We start from the raw sequence: 16,202 nt of genomic DNA, 5'->3' as shown, positions 1-16,202 counted from the left end.
CGATCCCTCCCTCCCCAGATCTGTGGAACCACCACAGCACGCAGCTCTGCACCCCTGCCCAGAAATACCACTCACATTCAGCCTGTCGCCCCCATTTCTGTTGCCTGACTTTAGGCCCCAGTGATCTCTTTTGGGGGTTTCCATGCTACCTCCCAATTTGAATTCCTTCTTCTGGGATAGTTCTTTTCAAGGTCACCCCCCACACAGCTGCCGGAGCGATGGATGGAAGTGTAAATGTAACAGTACTGCCCCGGGCAGAAGCCCGAGTGGCTCCCTCTCCTAGGTGAGGCGGCACCACGCCCTTCCTGGCCCGGCCTTGCTCACTTGTCCGGCCTCATCTGCTCCCATTTCGTGTCTCGCCACAAAAGTAACACAGCTGTTTGCAGTTTCCCCCACGTTCCCTGCCGTTCCTCCCCCTGACACTTTCTGCTCCCCCCGCTGCTTGGAAGACCCACTCCTGACCCCCTTCAGCGTCCCTTCGTCTTGGTTATAGTCTCACCAGCACTGCAGACTCGCACAAAGGCCTAAGGAGCACGAGCAAAGACCGTGGACACTGTGCAGAGAACCGGCAGCCCCAGGGCCCATCATTTACAAGTAAAGCAACAGGATCATGATTTCCATTGAGTTCAGCTCTGTGGCGTAAGTAATCCATCTAGAATTTCTGGGAGTATAACATTTACAATCTGGCATAATCAGTGGAGGAATGAAAAGGAGCAAGGAAAACTCAAATTTAGACTACACTGTGTCCGGTCACTCAACAAGACCTATGAAAGGTACCAAGTAGGTACTAGGAATCCCCACAGTTCCCTGCTGTCATGTAACGTCTGCTGAAAACTTTAATTCACTTCAGACTTCCCAGTGAATCCGGTTAGTATTTATGCTCCTTTTAGACTCGAGAACAATCTAATCAATTTGCTATGCAGGCAGCAGGATGACAATGAGTTTTGGTCTCTCACAAAGGCTACCTTTTCATTGCTAGGGTCACACCTAGAATTTCAGGGCAAGTCTTACTTCATTTAGACAGTGCAGAGAAAAATACGTTGGAATCTGACACTACTAATTTCAGTCAGGAGACTGCAGGCTTTTGAATCTGTGCAAGAAAAAAAGCCAACTCTGAGCTTGCAATGCTGAGGACACACAGTAGATCAAATTCTCAATATCCAACTGGTCTCCATTAAATGACAGTGAATCTGAATTATCTGCGGAGTGAGGACGAGACATTATGCAGAAGTGAAACGTTCAAGACTGTCTAAGTCACTAGTCACCCAAGCTTATGAGATGCTTTCGAGAAAATTCAGAGTCAGATTTAGCTTTTGCTCAGAGCTTTCACTTTATATTTGTAGTATTAACCAACAACCAAGAGAATGCCAATGGGCGAGACATACACGGCCCAGGATTTGGAAAATGGGTGTCTAACCTTTTAAATATCTGACAAAGCAATGCTTGGTTAATCAAGAAGTTTGGAGAAGGGAAGTATTTTGAAAAACAAGCAGAAGAACAGCTTTTAAAAGGCAACGCTTTATAAAAATTAGGCTTTAACAATAATTTTAGTCAAAAGGACATGTGTGAGTGCTATAATTAAAATAAATTCAGCTTCATTTCATGCATTCAGTTCTTTTTAAGACTTTATTTATTTATTTGACAGAGAGAGAGACAGTGAGAGAGGGAACACAAGCGGGGGAGTGGGAGAGAGAGAAGTAGGCTTCCCACTGGGCAGGGAGCCTGATGCGGGGCTCGATCCCAGGACCCTGGGATCATGACCTGAGCCGAAGGCAGACGCTTAACGACTGAGCCACCCAGGCGCTCCATTCAGTATTCAACAAATATTTATTGAATGCTATGTCCAACAACTGGGAGAAATGGAATCCTAAAGACCGAGGTAACACACCCCTGAGACACTTCAACATTAACCATTCTCTCTTTTTCAAGGGGAGGTGTTGTGAAGAATAATGTAATTTAAGAACATATCTCCTCAGGAATGGGGATCTCCAAGCCTCTTTCCTTTGCTATCTGTCATTTGGAGGTAAGTCCTAACTACAGAATAAAGGAACACAAAATACACATAGATATGGTAAGTATATGTCCAAGGGACACGGGACAATCTCAATTTTAAATATCCATTCCCGGGGCACCTGGTGGCTCAGTAGGTTAAACGTCTGACTCTTGGTTTCAGCTCAGGTCATGATCTCAGGGTCATGGGATTGAGCCCCGTATGGGGCTCAGCGGGGAGTCTACTTGTCCCTCTCTCTCCCCCTCTGCCCCTCCCCCGGCTTGTGCCATGTGCACACACGTGCTCTCGCTCTCTCAAATAAATGAGAAATCTTTAAATATCCATTCCCATTTTCTCTAAAAGTATGCTTGTATTAGTCTGATTATATGGCCCACTGTGACTTAGGAAATACAGTCAGCTTGGTGGGCCCTGAGAGAGGGCATCTACCGAGCCCCTGGGTTCTCTCAGAGGAAGGACAGGAAAGGGTGAACTAAAGCCCCTTAAGCATCACTCAATTCAGGGATCATAAAGGCAAAGCTACAGCTCTGAAGCTCTTTGAGCGGAACTCTTAAGAGAGGACAGAGCAAAGGAAACCAGACAGTGTACTTTCGGGAGGGGAGCTCTGGAGAGACATTTCTTTGGAATTTGGTAGGAAGTGAAATGTGACAAAGTGGAGGAAGGAAGAAAGAAGCTCATCTTGATCTTTACTTGAAGGTCAGGAGGACTTACACAAAGACTTGCATCAACATCAGATCCTTCATTTCAGAGCTGTAAGGAGCCCTGGTGTCATTTTCTTTCTTTTTTTCTTTCTTTGACAGAATGAACCATCCCATTCTTGGGGAATGGTCTTGGATATCTTTCAGGAGAAAGTGGTTATCATTGTACCACAAGTACATGAACTGGTTTATTCATGTACAGCTTCAGGGCTCCTGGCTGGCTTAGTCAGAGGAGCATGCGACTCTTGATCTCAGGGTCATGGGTTTGAGCCCCACGGTGTGTGTAGAGATTACTTAAAAAAACAAACAAACAAAAAAAACAACTTAAAGAATATTGCCTCAAGTCAAGGTACGTTCCAGGGAATATGCCACAATTCTATGTAAATTCTGTTTACATAGAATGACTCTTTTTTATTCTCTGGTGCAAGGGTTGGCTATTTTGAGTCAGAAAATCTGGACCGGAAGTTGGTTCTGCCACTGGCTGATTGTGAAATCTGGGTCAAGCCCTTTGGACCTCTGTGAACCAGCATTTCTCCGTCCATCTTCTTGACAGAGCTTTAAGGGAGATTAAATGACCCAAAATACATTAAAGTGCTCTGGAAATGATGAAATGATAGTTATCAGTACTCTTTACCAACACCCTTTGGTCTGGTTGTCATGGTACAGAAGCAAAGTGTGCCAACAACACATAAGACAAAACTCTTACCCAATGACATGGAAAGATATATTGCATAATGGCAACAATCCTATTGTACAAAAATATTTTTATTCCTGGGTAACATCAAATTCTACTTATCATGCCAATCCCAACTTTTCCTTCTTATTTGACTCTGACTCCTAAAATAACTATAGATTTAACCTAGATGGATACTAAGGAGGATCCTCAATAAAGGAGGGGGAAATGTTGTATCTACCATCATCTTCAGTGCCAGTCTTACAAATAAGGCCAAAAATAATGTTCCGTATTGCCTCCTGGACAGTACTCATGGGACAACCTTGCTGTATTCTTAAAGTGAGGTTTTTACCAAACATTTCCTGATTACCCCCTAAGTATTCACACTGTGCCAGGAACTCTAGGGGACCATTACGAGGATGAAGACACAGTCCTTGACCCAAAGGCATTCACTGTCTTGTTAGAGAGAGGCAATGGGAATAACTAATAAAAAGGCAAACCAGTCAGGGAGTTCTCTGAGAAAGGTTCACATGACTCAGAGAATATAGGCAAAAGATCGATTACTTCCAAATGTCGGGATCTAACAGCGCTCTATGGAGAAGATTATTTTGAGGAAGGTCATGGTGGATGGGTAGGACTCCCTCATCAGATATGGAAGGGATGGGGGTTAGTGGGTAGGCTGAGAAGCAAGCTTGAGCTTGACTCAGAAAGTGGATGAGAGCAGGATGTATTCAGAAACAGCTGCTACAGCAACGTGGCTGGAACACAGGCACAAAGGAAGATAATGTTGTAAAAGGAAGTCAAGAGAAAATTCTGGAAGGTTTTAAGTGCTCAGCTGAAAAGCTGGATTGTTTTTTTTTCTAGATGCAGAAATGCAATGAAGGAAGAATGCCATGAAGGGTCTTGGTTCCGGAAAGATACACAATTCAGGTCAGTATGGAGGATTTATTGGAGGGGTGAGAAAGAGAGTAAAGAGAAGCCAACTGGATAAGAGCATGGCCACAGGTCAGGGGTTTTAAGAGCTAGATGGAGGACAGTGGCGGTAGAAAGCAATGGATGAATGGCAGTTCGCTTTTTCATCTTGAGGTGACCTACTCCCCCCCAGGGCACCAGTTCTCAGACACACTGCGCTGTCTAGATTCACAGGTCTTGGTGCCTTGGGCTAAAGCGAAGAGATAAAGGTTCTTAAGTCCCACAAATTTGAGCAACTGCTCCTTTAAAGACTTGCCTGGTGGCATTTGTCTAAAGAAGGCACAGTGAGGTAGAAGTGATCATACGTAAAAGCCTTTCTTAACCAAGAGACCTGTGATATAATAAATGTAACACAAAAGTCAATGTCCAATGATTTCTATTTTCCTGACACCACAGAGTACCCCCAGATTTTGACATCTGTGTCCTCTCTGCTGTCATTGTGAATCTTCTTCAGGCTTTTCACTTCTAGGGTTTCTATTTCTCCGCGAACAGCTTTTTCAGATGATGACTGACAACTGGAATGGTCTCACTAACCTGCTATGATGGTGAGCATTAATGATTTCCGTGTTTGAGGATGGAAAATAAGATGAATGAATTCGTTCCCAGATCCGACCAAGCCAACGAACCTACTTTCTTAAATGCTTTGAGATAGACAATATGGCCAAATATATGTACAAATCATATAATCGTGAAATTAAAGGACTTGCTTTGTTCTTAAATTCTATTCTCAAATACATAATCAAAGCCTCTGAAACACATGCAACAAATCAATCACCATCATTAGCATTAATTCCTCTCACCCCTAAATTAGGACTTCTTAATTATACTATCGCATTCATTTTCTTCTTGCAGGTAACAAAAAAGGAGAGAGAGAGAATCTGTAAATGGAGCTAAACAGATTGTAGAAAACAATTAGACACAGAATGACTAAGTGAAGATTCCTGGTGCTTTTCTATGTGCGCACGTGTATGCACTCTGCATACCAATGACAAAGCTAGAAAGAAAACTCACCTGTTTTCTTCCTCAAGATCTGCTAGGATTCTCTCTAGCTCCCCTCTTTCCTCACTCTCTAAGGAAATCAAGATCTGGGCAGGACTACGAGGCTGGCTCAGGGGGGAGTCCTGGTTCAAACTTTGGCAGTAATGCTGGATTAACAAATGTTCATCATCTCTGGAAAATAAAATCAAAGGTTTTGGTTTTTTCTCCCCCTTATTTTGCTTTGGGGGTCAGGGACTCAGGTGTGAATTTAAAAATAGAAACATTTGCTCTTAACCATTAATTAGACCCCTTTTCCTATTTCTAAAGACATTTTGAGACTTTTGAGCTCATGATCTATGATCTTATTGGTGACAATTCAAAGTATTTCTTGCTCAAATTTTCAAATGAATTTGATTGGCCTATTTACATGGGCAAATGAGTAGCAGAATTACAGAAATACTGGGACTCTTACGTTGACTGTTCAACCAATAGTTAACAGATATTAAAAGACATAACAATGGCTCTATAATGCTTTTACTACCAAGCCTGTCAAGATAATCTGTTCACTAACCCACGCTCTCGTTGACAATGACCAGGAAAAACAACCCTGCAGCCTTTACAATAATTAATATTTTTTTCAGGGGAGGACAATGTGACCACAAAGTGTTGCTTTGCTAATAAGCCAGTTTGAACTTACAAAAGCCATAGAGGCAAGATGGTAACAATAATGAAACTGGAGACAAATGATGGTTTCATTCAATTATTGTTCAGAGAGAAAAACAAAAACTAGAAGGAAAAAAAAAAGCCACTGGGATGACTAATTAAAAGAAGACTGAGCATCTCATTCTTTAGAATAGCTTTTAAGGACTAATCTTCAGGAACAAAGAAGCAAAAGGCTTACATTTGGGGAGGCAGCTGCAATGTTTCCTTAAAACTAGGAACTCTCTAATACACAGGAGAAATTATTTTCTAAATGTATTGCTCCTAGCTCCTTAGAAGCCTGTGCACATCTAAGTTATAAGAACTTCATTCTCTTCTTAATGAGAGGCTAAAGCTCTTTGTTTCTTGTTAGATATGAGTAGGATGGTATGTTAATATTCCCCTCTCTAAGTCTTCTGAGTTGAAAAACAATTCATGTATTCAGGAAAAAAATGACTTAAATGATTTTGGTCTGTCAAGCCAGGTAATTGGTTGAGAAGTGAAAAGTTGTCTAAAAATAATTATTGGGTGTTAAAAACCAACATTTAAGTGAAGTCAACCAATCCCCCAAACAACTTCCCCAGATCTGCCCCCAAAAGGTCATGGTAAAGTTTTACCATCTAATACGGAGTCAAAATGCATTTTATGTCCTCAGAATGAGCTAAAGCTAAATTTCATTTAACAATTGTAAAAAGATGTTTTACTACCTAATTTATTATCCCTCTTCCCAAATTCTGAAATTTTATTGCAAGAACTTCCTGTGTTTAATTACAACAGAGCTATAATTAAATTTCTCTTACTGTTCTCTCAGGCAGTCAGTCAACGGCAGCCATTATTATACAGATACAACTTGAAATGATTTGAATGTGCTAGAGCTTCTAATCACCAAAAGTGGTGACACAAAGAAGCAAATCATTCAGGTTGTTTACATTTGGTTGATTCTTTGGCCACATATTCTCCTGTCAAAGTATTTTATATACTACACCTACTAATACTTATCCCCATAACTGAGAGAGAGAATGTACCACAGTTACTTTTGTTTGGGGAAAAGGTTGTTTTCGCTTTAAGTAACTCAGTCATATACAAACGACTGAGTGTCGACTTGATTCAACACTCACCTTGGCAGGTGATCACCTTTAGCTACCAGATGATTTGTTCTCATGTCTTCAATAACCAGCTATGTATACATGCCACTCGGATACTATTTCCCTCAGCCTAATCCTTACAAAGGCTCTTGCTTATCGGAGTGTGACGCTGGGCTGCCACACCAACAACATGATAAATTTACCACTCATTCTTCCCTTTGCCTAGATTCTCCATGACAAAGTGGTGAGACATCTGTAACTTATCGAAGTAGAGACACTGCTGTGCTTTGACTAGATTTTTTCCCCCTCTCTCTAAATTATCTATTCAGTTAGCAGATCCTTATCTTTTCCTACATATTAGCTTCTTAATCGGCTCCCTCCACCTCGGGCCCTTGGTTCATGGCACTGTTCCTCTGTGTTCCTCAATATGAACACTTCCCCAACTCAGTAAGAAAGCCACTCTTTCCCTGTTACCATTTCTGGCATGGCGCTCTCTCTTCCCTTCTATTTGACAGGCCCGGCTTATCAGCCCACTAGACAACTTCGACCTAAATTTGTACTTCCTCTTCTGAAACCCTTCACCAGATTGCCTCACCTGATTTAGCTAGCGAAGATGCTAAATCACAAAAATCTACTACTTCGGATCTCTGAAGGAAAATGCCCAACTAACCTACCAGATGGGAACACCAATGCAACCATACCAAGATTACATGTCCGCTCCCGGAGTGGAGAAAATACTACTTAGCCATCACTTTTAAAAATTAATATCCAACCCCTTTAAATATCTGGCAGGTTTGGTCAAAGATTAAGCATTTCGTATAATTTCCATATTTGAGCCTCTGCAACTTGTGATAATCCGGTATTAAATAAGGCCCACTGTTTTTGCTACTCTGGAATACCAGTAATGCCACATTTTGGATGAGCTCATTCCGTGTCAGGTGGTTAAGAGTCAAAGGAAAAAAAGTCAACGAATGGCTCCTTGAAAGATCAAGTGAGTCTAATGCTAATTCCTATCTTCTGCACTACCCTACCTCTAAAGCCCTCAAAGCAATTTCATCGTCAGGAACATTTTGTAAAAAGAGACAGGATACTTACATGCTCTCATTAGGAGAGATGCTATCATTTAGATAAGATCCATTGCTGTTTTCCATTTCTGCTAGCCTGATAAAAAACGTAAAAGCTCATTAAAACTTATGTGATTTCTTAGAATCTATTCAAGACCTAATCGAACATTCCTGAAAACTAAAGGATAAATCATGTCAAGAAGAGAAAGGATTCCTTCAAATTAAAGAATGTGTGTGTTGCCCTAACCATTTGACGCAGTGAGTGGTGGACCCCAGCTAGTTAGGAGCTTTACATTTATGCTATAAATTAGAAGGGAAGTTGTACTTGGTTGTTTTTTTCTTCTTCTTCACAAATTGATCTTGCTTTCACCGAGAGCAGGCCTTTGTTTTTACAAGAAAAGCTTCCCTACCAACAAATACACTGTACCTTCACTACCCCTTGTTTTTTAAAGACAATTAAAGCTTTCCCCTGATGACAGACTTATATAGCTTGTTAATGCTTCCCACGGTTGACAAACACGTTTAGCAGTTAGACTACTGATAAAGGATGGACTCATAGTAAGCTCTCTGAACAGTCTGCCAATTTTTACCTTCAAAAACCTCCTTCCCCTCAGACAATAATAAAATCTTCTTACCACTAAAAAATAAAAAAAGTTAACCAAACTCTCACAGACTTCTTTAACGAGCATAAGATAGCTTACAATTAGCAATTCGGTTTTTAGGCATAAAAATTCGCTGAAACACAAAGAAGGTGGGACAAAAAGTTGCACGGATTAGGAAAATTAATTATTCTTTTCTTTACAGCATCTGATGCTATATAACCACGCAAATAGAAAGCTAATGCTTTCATATGCTCTAGAGAACATAGTATCATTTCTTCACCCATGGATGGTTGGTCTAGCAGTTTTCTAAGAAGGTGAGATGATTTCTAAGCCAATTCTTTAAACGTGCTCCATATGCAAAACATAGCAAAGCTATCAGAAATGTTTAAAGGCCAGGATGAGGGGAGATTGTTCTGGACTAATGCTCTTACTGGTGTTCAAAAACAGCATGCAGTGGAATGGCATGCAAGTTAGAGGGCAAGTGGATTAGTAGAAATCAGACAAGATTGGGGGGGAAAAAGAAAAGGTTTGTTTCAAATGATTATAGGTTAGCTTTCCTTGGTTAGTTATTTCAATCAATATTTGCCTGGCATTCAACTAGTCTCATACCTGCTAGCATAATGTTCAATGCGTGAATGAGTATCATCGTGTGAAAGCTGAGGGGACGAGGCGGGCCTATAAGGCAGAAAATGTGATTAGTCACAGATACCATCCATTAATGGAGAAAAAAAACCCACCACACAGTCATGTTATATATATGGCCTAAAATGCTTTTCTTCTAATGCTGTGGATAATGTACACATTTGGTTGTTCCTATATCTTAGATATATCATCAACTATTTTAAATCCAAGGTTGAGAGGTAATTTCTCATACTTCTCATTTTTTTTCCCAAAGTCATCAAAAGAGATCAAAATCTTCTCTGGAATGTTTCAATTATAGAAGGGTGGACGATCTCTTTGTGACATTTTTTCCTCCTACCTTGTCATTTCTCACATCCTATAGTTCTGAGACTATGTTGGCACTAGGTGGTTAAAAATTTTAAGTAGTTTCCCCCCACCACGCCATTTATTAGCTGCCTTCTTACTGAATGGAAACTGTACTTTTGCTTAGTACGTTTACAGTCAACGATTTTAATTCCCAGGAGGCCAGGCCAGGCTCTGTTAAGATCCCACACATCAGGATATCTTGGTCTGTGCTGTTTTGTAAGGAAGTAACATATCCACCAATGTAGTACAATTTAGTAGCAGGACCATATTACTACTCCACAAAATAAAACTGAATGACCCACAATGATACTGTGATGTTTTAAAAAAAGAACGACTAAATCCAATAAAATGTCACAATATCTGCAGTATTTCTTAGTAGGGATACTGTGTGCTAACATACAGAGAAGAAAACTAGAGGGGAGCGTTAGCATGAATAGTCCATATGCTTTTGGGGTGTAAAACCCTACTTTTTTTTTTTTTTAAGCTCCAGAGACTAAGAAATTTGGTAAGGTTAATATTTTCCCTACCCTTTTGTATCTGATCTATTAATTACCCTTGAAGTTTTTATGGTATCTTTTGGATTAACCTTAGGAAAAAAAAATCCATCTGTTCTGAAAACCAGTTTGGACTTGTGCTTTTCGGTCGTAAATGGAATAAGACAAAAGTTCTCTTCCATTTCTGTCCTGACACAGAAAGCCCGTACATAAAGGCATGGATCCAAAAGTCCCCAGTAACCTATTCAGTGAGGACTGGTTTAGCCCAGCGTCTAAACAGCATTAATGGATGTGGTCAAAACACTAAGAAGAATACATTTGTTTTTACTTATATGGAAAAAAACAACAACATGTAGTTATCTAGGCTTACCTAGGAAATAAGCTCGAAATCCCTATTCCTTCAAGAAGACACGCAATCCTAAAATGATTACAACACAGTATAGGAAACAACTAGGGAACTGAGGTCTTCCTTGAGAGATAAATGTCTCATTTATGAAACCAGTGTTGTCTAGGTCAAGTGTCACTCTAATCCAATTTGTAATGAACTACAAAGACCTTTACGCTGTCATGAGGAAACAAGGATGGCCACCCAATTTACTAGGCAGATCCAAAGATTTCCGTGTGAATCTTCGCTCTAGTTTGGTAGAGGTCACATCATTTCTTAGAACCCTGGAATAGTGCATTAGAAAAATGCTAAGGTTTGTTTTAAAATATTCACTGCAGGTCAAAATAATTTAGTACTTGGATCATTTGGTTTATAAGCCCTATCTTCAGGAACAAACCAGTTTTTCATTTACATACTTCTTTTTTTTTTCTCATTTACATACTGCTGATAAGCTAAAAGCCTACCAGGAAGAAAATGGTTAAGTGTTTTCCTTTCTAATGGTTGCTACCTTGGTAGTGTACAGAAGAAAGAAAACCTGAGACCTTTGAGCATAACTATACCAAGAAAACTAGGCATGTAAATCCAAAACACTTTAGTAAAATCTTATACAGAAAATATTATGCAGCACTTTAATTCTTAGCCTTGAGGCTAATTCCATGTGATTTTTGTTATTAAGTAGCACCTAACACAGCATGCATAAGCACAGGAACTCCTAAAAAAAAAAAAAAAGAAGAAGAAGTACCCTAAAGGAGGTACCTATTAGACCAGAAAATGAGCCAACAGGGAGTACTGTTCAGAGAAGGAGCATTTAAAAAACCAAGAATAAGTAGAAAACCACTTAGTCCAGAAACAAAACTAAATGCAAAGCCTTCTGAAACACTTTTCCGAGAGATGGTAAGAACACTGTTCTCCCTTCCTACTTCCTACACACTAAACGATATACCCAGAAGGATTAGTCCTGTTATTATTAATGGCCAATTCCATCCCCACCCACCACCGGTTTCTCTTTTGTGAAAACTCCATTAATAAGTTTTCATCCGTTTAGGTTTCAAAGCAGAATAGCTCAAAGGATACTGTTTGTCTCATTTCTGGGCAAACAATATAAAAGGTTTAGGCTAGATTTAGTTATTAAGAAAAATATGACAAAAAAAAAAAAATATGACAAATACAGGTAAATAAGGGTTTCCGCTGAGGAAAAACAAAAGATCTGTATCTCAGTCAACGTTCAAATTCTGTGATCCACATGAGAATCTGTTAACATCAGAGGGAATTCTTGCAAAAATGAAGCCACCTCAGGACCTGGTTCTTCTGTCTAAATAGGAGAGCTCTGCAATATATTTTATAAATTATTTAAAATCCCCTGAGTAAAGACTTTAATAAAAATGCTGGTATTAAAGAAATAGGGACCATAGCCTGCTGGGTCTGGTTTTCTTCCTCAAAAGGATAATTTCCCACTATTTCTGAATAATTGAACAGACTTTTTATAAAAAGGCAAAGTGATTCTATGTTTTAGTTTCTAGAGGAAGATACTTTAATATAGGATGTTATTAATTTGATAGTTCTTCAAAGTTGAAGACAAACACCCTCTACTTAAAATAAGTGACATTAAACTCACTTGTCATGTTTTTTCTCATTAGTTGATGTATTCAATAAACTTTTTTTTTCCATTCAAGGAATTGTTATTTTTTGCTTATCATTTTGTGTTACCTCTATCCATGCATTTTTAAAGTTATTCTGTAGCACATTTGCCTTTTGGATATTTCAACTGGCTAAAACTTATTCCGACACAGAATAAATCCATTCACTTAGTGAGGATTTCAGTCCATCAGTTTGTTTTGAAGTTTTTCATTTAGGAAAGGTTCAAACTTCTATAAAGAAATAAACTACCTGGGGTTTTGGGAAAACAATTACCTATGAATAGCAAAAAACCAGAAGTGAATCTAAATAATTCCCCTTGATGAGTAAAAAAATCAGGTATAGGTACCATATCTCAAAATTAAGGGGCACAATAATGCAGCTTTAACAAAGAAAGGGACGCCTTACAATTCTTTTAGGCCAATAAAGACTTAAAATAAACCTCAATTAATAACTTGCATTTATCACTACAGGATTTTTAAAAAAGGATATACTTTAAATTAAATTACATGGTGGAGCAATAAAAGAGACCCAATAAAAATAAATTGAGTTCTTCTAAATTGGTCATTTCCTTCTCTCTATAATAGAGCTGTCTGACTTTAAATATTTTAATTAAGTACGCTCTGAAATAACAAAACTTTGTTATAAAAACTCCACACAATGTAACTTTAAAACAATGCACGCTTTGTTTGCTAATATATAAATCACCGACTCCCCAGAGTTTTCTAATAACATTATAAACTCTAAGATAAACCAATTATCTGTTGGTATCTAATATTAGCATTATTAATATACACCAATAGTGTATAGTATACTTTCCTTCCAGTTGTAAATGTATAACTATTTATGAGCTGAATATTTAGTTTGGAGAGGAGAGCAAAGTGAGTTTAGTTCAAAACTGAGAAACTCGTGTGTATATGTGTATGAAGATTAGTCCGGTAGCATGATAAGAAGTACACACACCTGACTGAAATTATTCCATCAAACTCCACATCCTACTATAAAACAAATTCTGCTGATTTTTAATGGTCCACTTGTAACAGGCCCTAAAGAACAAACCATCATCCTTTTGAAAGTCCTGAAGTATTGAATCTCAAAAAATATGGCTCAAGAATGTTATTACGCAATCAGAGGAGCTTATCATGGAAGAATACGTAAACATGTCTCTCAGGAGCAGAACTAACAACCCATTTGTTTCTTTGATGACTGACTCCAGGCCAGGATGTCTGCTGGTTAAAACCTGACCAGGTAGGGACCTGGAAACCTCACTCTGATTCTCCCGCTCTGTGGTGGATGGCACTCTAAACGTCTTACCGCGGGAAGGAAAAAAATGAAATGAAGGAAGGGAAATTAATGTGTCCTTAAAAACCAAACCAAACCAACAGAACAAAAAAAAAAATTGTCAAATCAAGCAAGCAAATGTGTTGGTGGTAGCAGCCCCCTTCAGCAGAAGTACTCACGCAGAATCTACCGGCCAGAAGTTGATCAGAGTAACAGGACTGCAAAACAAAAAATGAGGTGGTGAAGAGAGACACAGGCAAACTCAGCCACTAAATAAATAAATAAATAAATAAATAAATAAATAAATAAATAAATAAAATGAATTAATTAAAAAAATACTGAGAGGTCAAAATAAATAAAATCCAACCAATTAAGTATGAACCATGAAAGCAACGGCCAAACAAAGGTGGAGAGTGAGGTGAAAGAAAAACAAGTGTGCGATTGCCATCCGTTATGGGAAACACGAGAAGGTTGCAGAGAGGTAGAGGTATCATCATTTTGATCATGAGAATCATTGCTACTTACTGTGACGAAACTTCCTGTGAGTGTCTTTTCTTTCAAGGAGATAAAAGCAACTAGGTATGACCACACAATCAGATACAAAAAGACAGACGCCTAGTGATTTGTGAGGGAGGAAGACCGAAATGAAAGACTGGAATCACTCATTTGTAAACAGTCCCATATTTCTTATAAGGGAATTAGTAGCTGTCGTGTAGTTTCTTTCCCTGTGAGATCAGGTTTCACTTTGGAACAGGTAAGTGTCACGGGACAACTAACGTGGGAAAATGGCAATTGACCATCAGCTTGTTTTTCTCTTTTCGGCTAAAGTAAATCTAAAGAAAGAAATAGGAGAGACTGTTTGCATTTGGGAGTGAAGGAGGGCATTCAGCTGAGAGGAGCTCAAATATATGTCAAATGAGAGACTGCTTTGCGCTCGCCACTACTCACGTTTCCATGTTGTCCCCCTCTAAGACCGTCTGCACTGGCAGGTAGCCCATTCGGGGATGCTTCGCAAAATACCTTTTGGTTCGAAATTTGTTTTTTAGTACCTTGGCAAAGTCACGAACATCTTCTCCCGATGTAGTCTGAAAGGGAAAGTGCACTGAGCTCAGACCTACAAAAGTACGATCTCAAGGTAAAAGAGTACTCACTCCAGTGCTCTGCTTCAGCGCACTTGTTCCGTAACTGAAGAGACAGTGGGAGTCAAGAGCCAAGTCTATAGACAAAAACAGGGCCGGGCATAGCAGTAACTAGTAACTCTCCAAGGCTCCGACCGCCTGTAAAATGGCTGCAGTAATATCTCAACAAGTTGTTATGGCGAAAAACAAGTGTAGCAACTACGAGGGCTACTCGATCAATGGGAGTTTGTAGAACTCTTAAGTTGACCTTAAGTTTGGCCACACTTTGCAGTATTTTAAAAACGATTCTGTCCACAGTGATGTCACGTTTCACCCACTGAGTATCATTCTATTCACTGCGTGGCTCATTCTCCATCACTGAATGCCTTTGTAAGAGGAATCCAAGTGAGAGAGACAGCGAAAGACCTGGGTCATCGCTCTGATGACGGAAGAGAGAAAGAAGAGCATAAAAGTTCGAGAGCAGAGCTTCTCAAACTTTGCTGTGCATGGCATCCACCTGCAGATCTTGCGAAAATGCAGGGCGGATTTACGAAGCCAGGGGCAGGGCCTGAGCTTTTGCATTTCTAGTAAGCTCCCAGGTAATGTCAGTGCCACGGAGCGGGCACTGAATAGCAAGCAGGTAGTGTTTAAAGAACATCACATTTACACCCATGTGTGTCTGACCACCAAGTCTATGTCCTTTCCACGTCACCAGCGATTCTTTCAAAGTTCTATGAGCCAATGAACGCTTCCCCAAAACAACATCTTGGGAGAAAGCTCCACCTCCTAATTATAGAGCCTTGGGCAAATTATTTAACCTTAAGACCGCAGAGTCCTCATCTGTAGGAAGGGGATGATAATAATAATACCTACTTCACAGAGTAGTTTAAAAGGCAAAGGCACACGTATGTACATATATATGTATATATACATACACAAATAGTAAAAAAATAATAAAAAGGCAAATGCCTAGCATGAGTTAAGCAAGACTGACTGAAAGCAATGGATAAGAGATTCAGAGGAACCCCACATCACCCCCTACCCCAACACCCAGCACCGCCCCAAGGCCATGAAACGTCTCCACACAACTGCTAGGGCTGTGCAAAATCAACGTGAAAACGTCTTCTCGGCACCACCCCACGCACTAGGATCAAGTAAATCTGGAGCCTACAATGAGGAGCCACTTTAGCTGGGGAACATCCGGGGAACTCATAAACCCCAGCATCACACATCATTTGCAATACTGTGCAGAAGGGAAACTCCTTCCAGGCGAGCAAACTCTCACGCCAGGGAGGCATCTGACTTACCGGAGTGCAGTATTCCACCATGGGGTAGTGCATTTTATGGCCTTTTGCAACCCGACCAGAAAAAAAGCAACTTTGGCAGATGTCATAGTTAAAGTGCTTTAGACTCCTGTACCTGGTGAAAAACAAAAACAAACACATATGTATTTCTTCAAATCCAATTCCCAAAGAACGTTCTTTAGTAAACCTTCTTCCACATGGTCTTAATTCATGAAACAG

General features: G+C 39.8%; 1 protein-coding gene across 1 annotated transcript in view; it reads right to left on the bottom strand.

The window, feature by feature from the left end:
- Nucleotides 1-16,202, bottom strand: part of DMD (dystrophin) — a 1,845,074-nt gene that overhangs the window by 50,332 nt on the left and 1,778,540 nt on the right. The window contains exons 63-68 of the mRNA XM_081807964.1: nucleotides 15,987-16,098; nucleotides 14,510-14,646; nucleotides 13,741-13,779; nucleotides 9,389-9,454; nucleotides 8,209-8,274; nucleotides 5,363-5,521 (exon numbers count right to left, since the gene is read on the bottom strand). Coding sequence (XP_081664090.1) covers nucleotides 5,363-5,521; nucleotides 8,209-8,274; nucleotides 9,389-9,454; nucleotides 13,741-13,779; nucleotides 14,510-14,646; nucleotides 15,987-16,098 — 579 coding nt within the window. The remainder of the gene's footprint in view (nucleotides 1-5,362; nucleotides 5,522-8,208; nucleotides 8,275-9,388; nucleotides 9,455-13,740; nucleotides 13,780-14,509; nucleotides 14,647-15,986; nucleotides 16,099-16,202) is intronic.

The sequence above is a fragment of the Leptonychotes weddellii genome, chromosome X (genome assembly GCF_054177405.1).
Source record: "Leptonychotes weddellii isolate Sample4059 chromosome X, ASM5417740v2, whole genome shotgun sequence".
In the NCBI taxonomy this organism is placed as follows: Eukaryota; Metazoa; Chordata; class Mammalia; order Carnivora; family Phocidae; genus Leptonychotes; species Leptonychotes weddellii.
The sequence above is the reverse complement of the archived record's forward strand: the minus strand, read 5'-3'. Positions and strand labels throughout refer to the sequence as shown.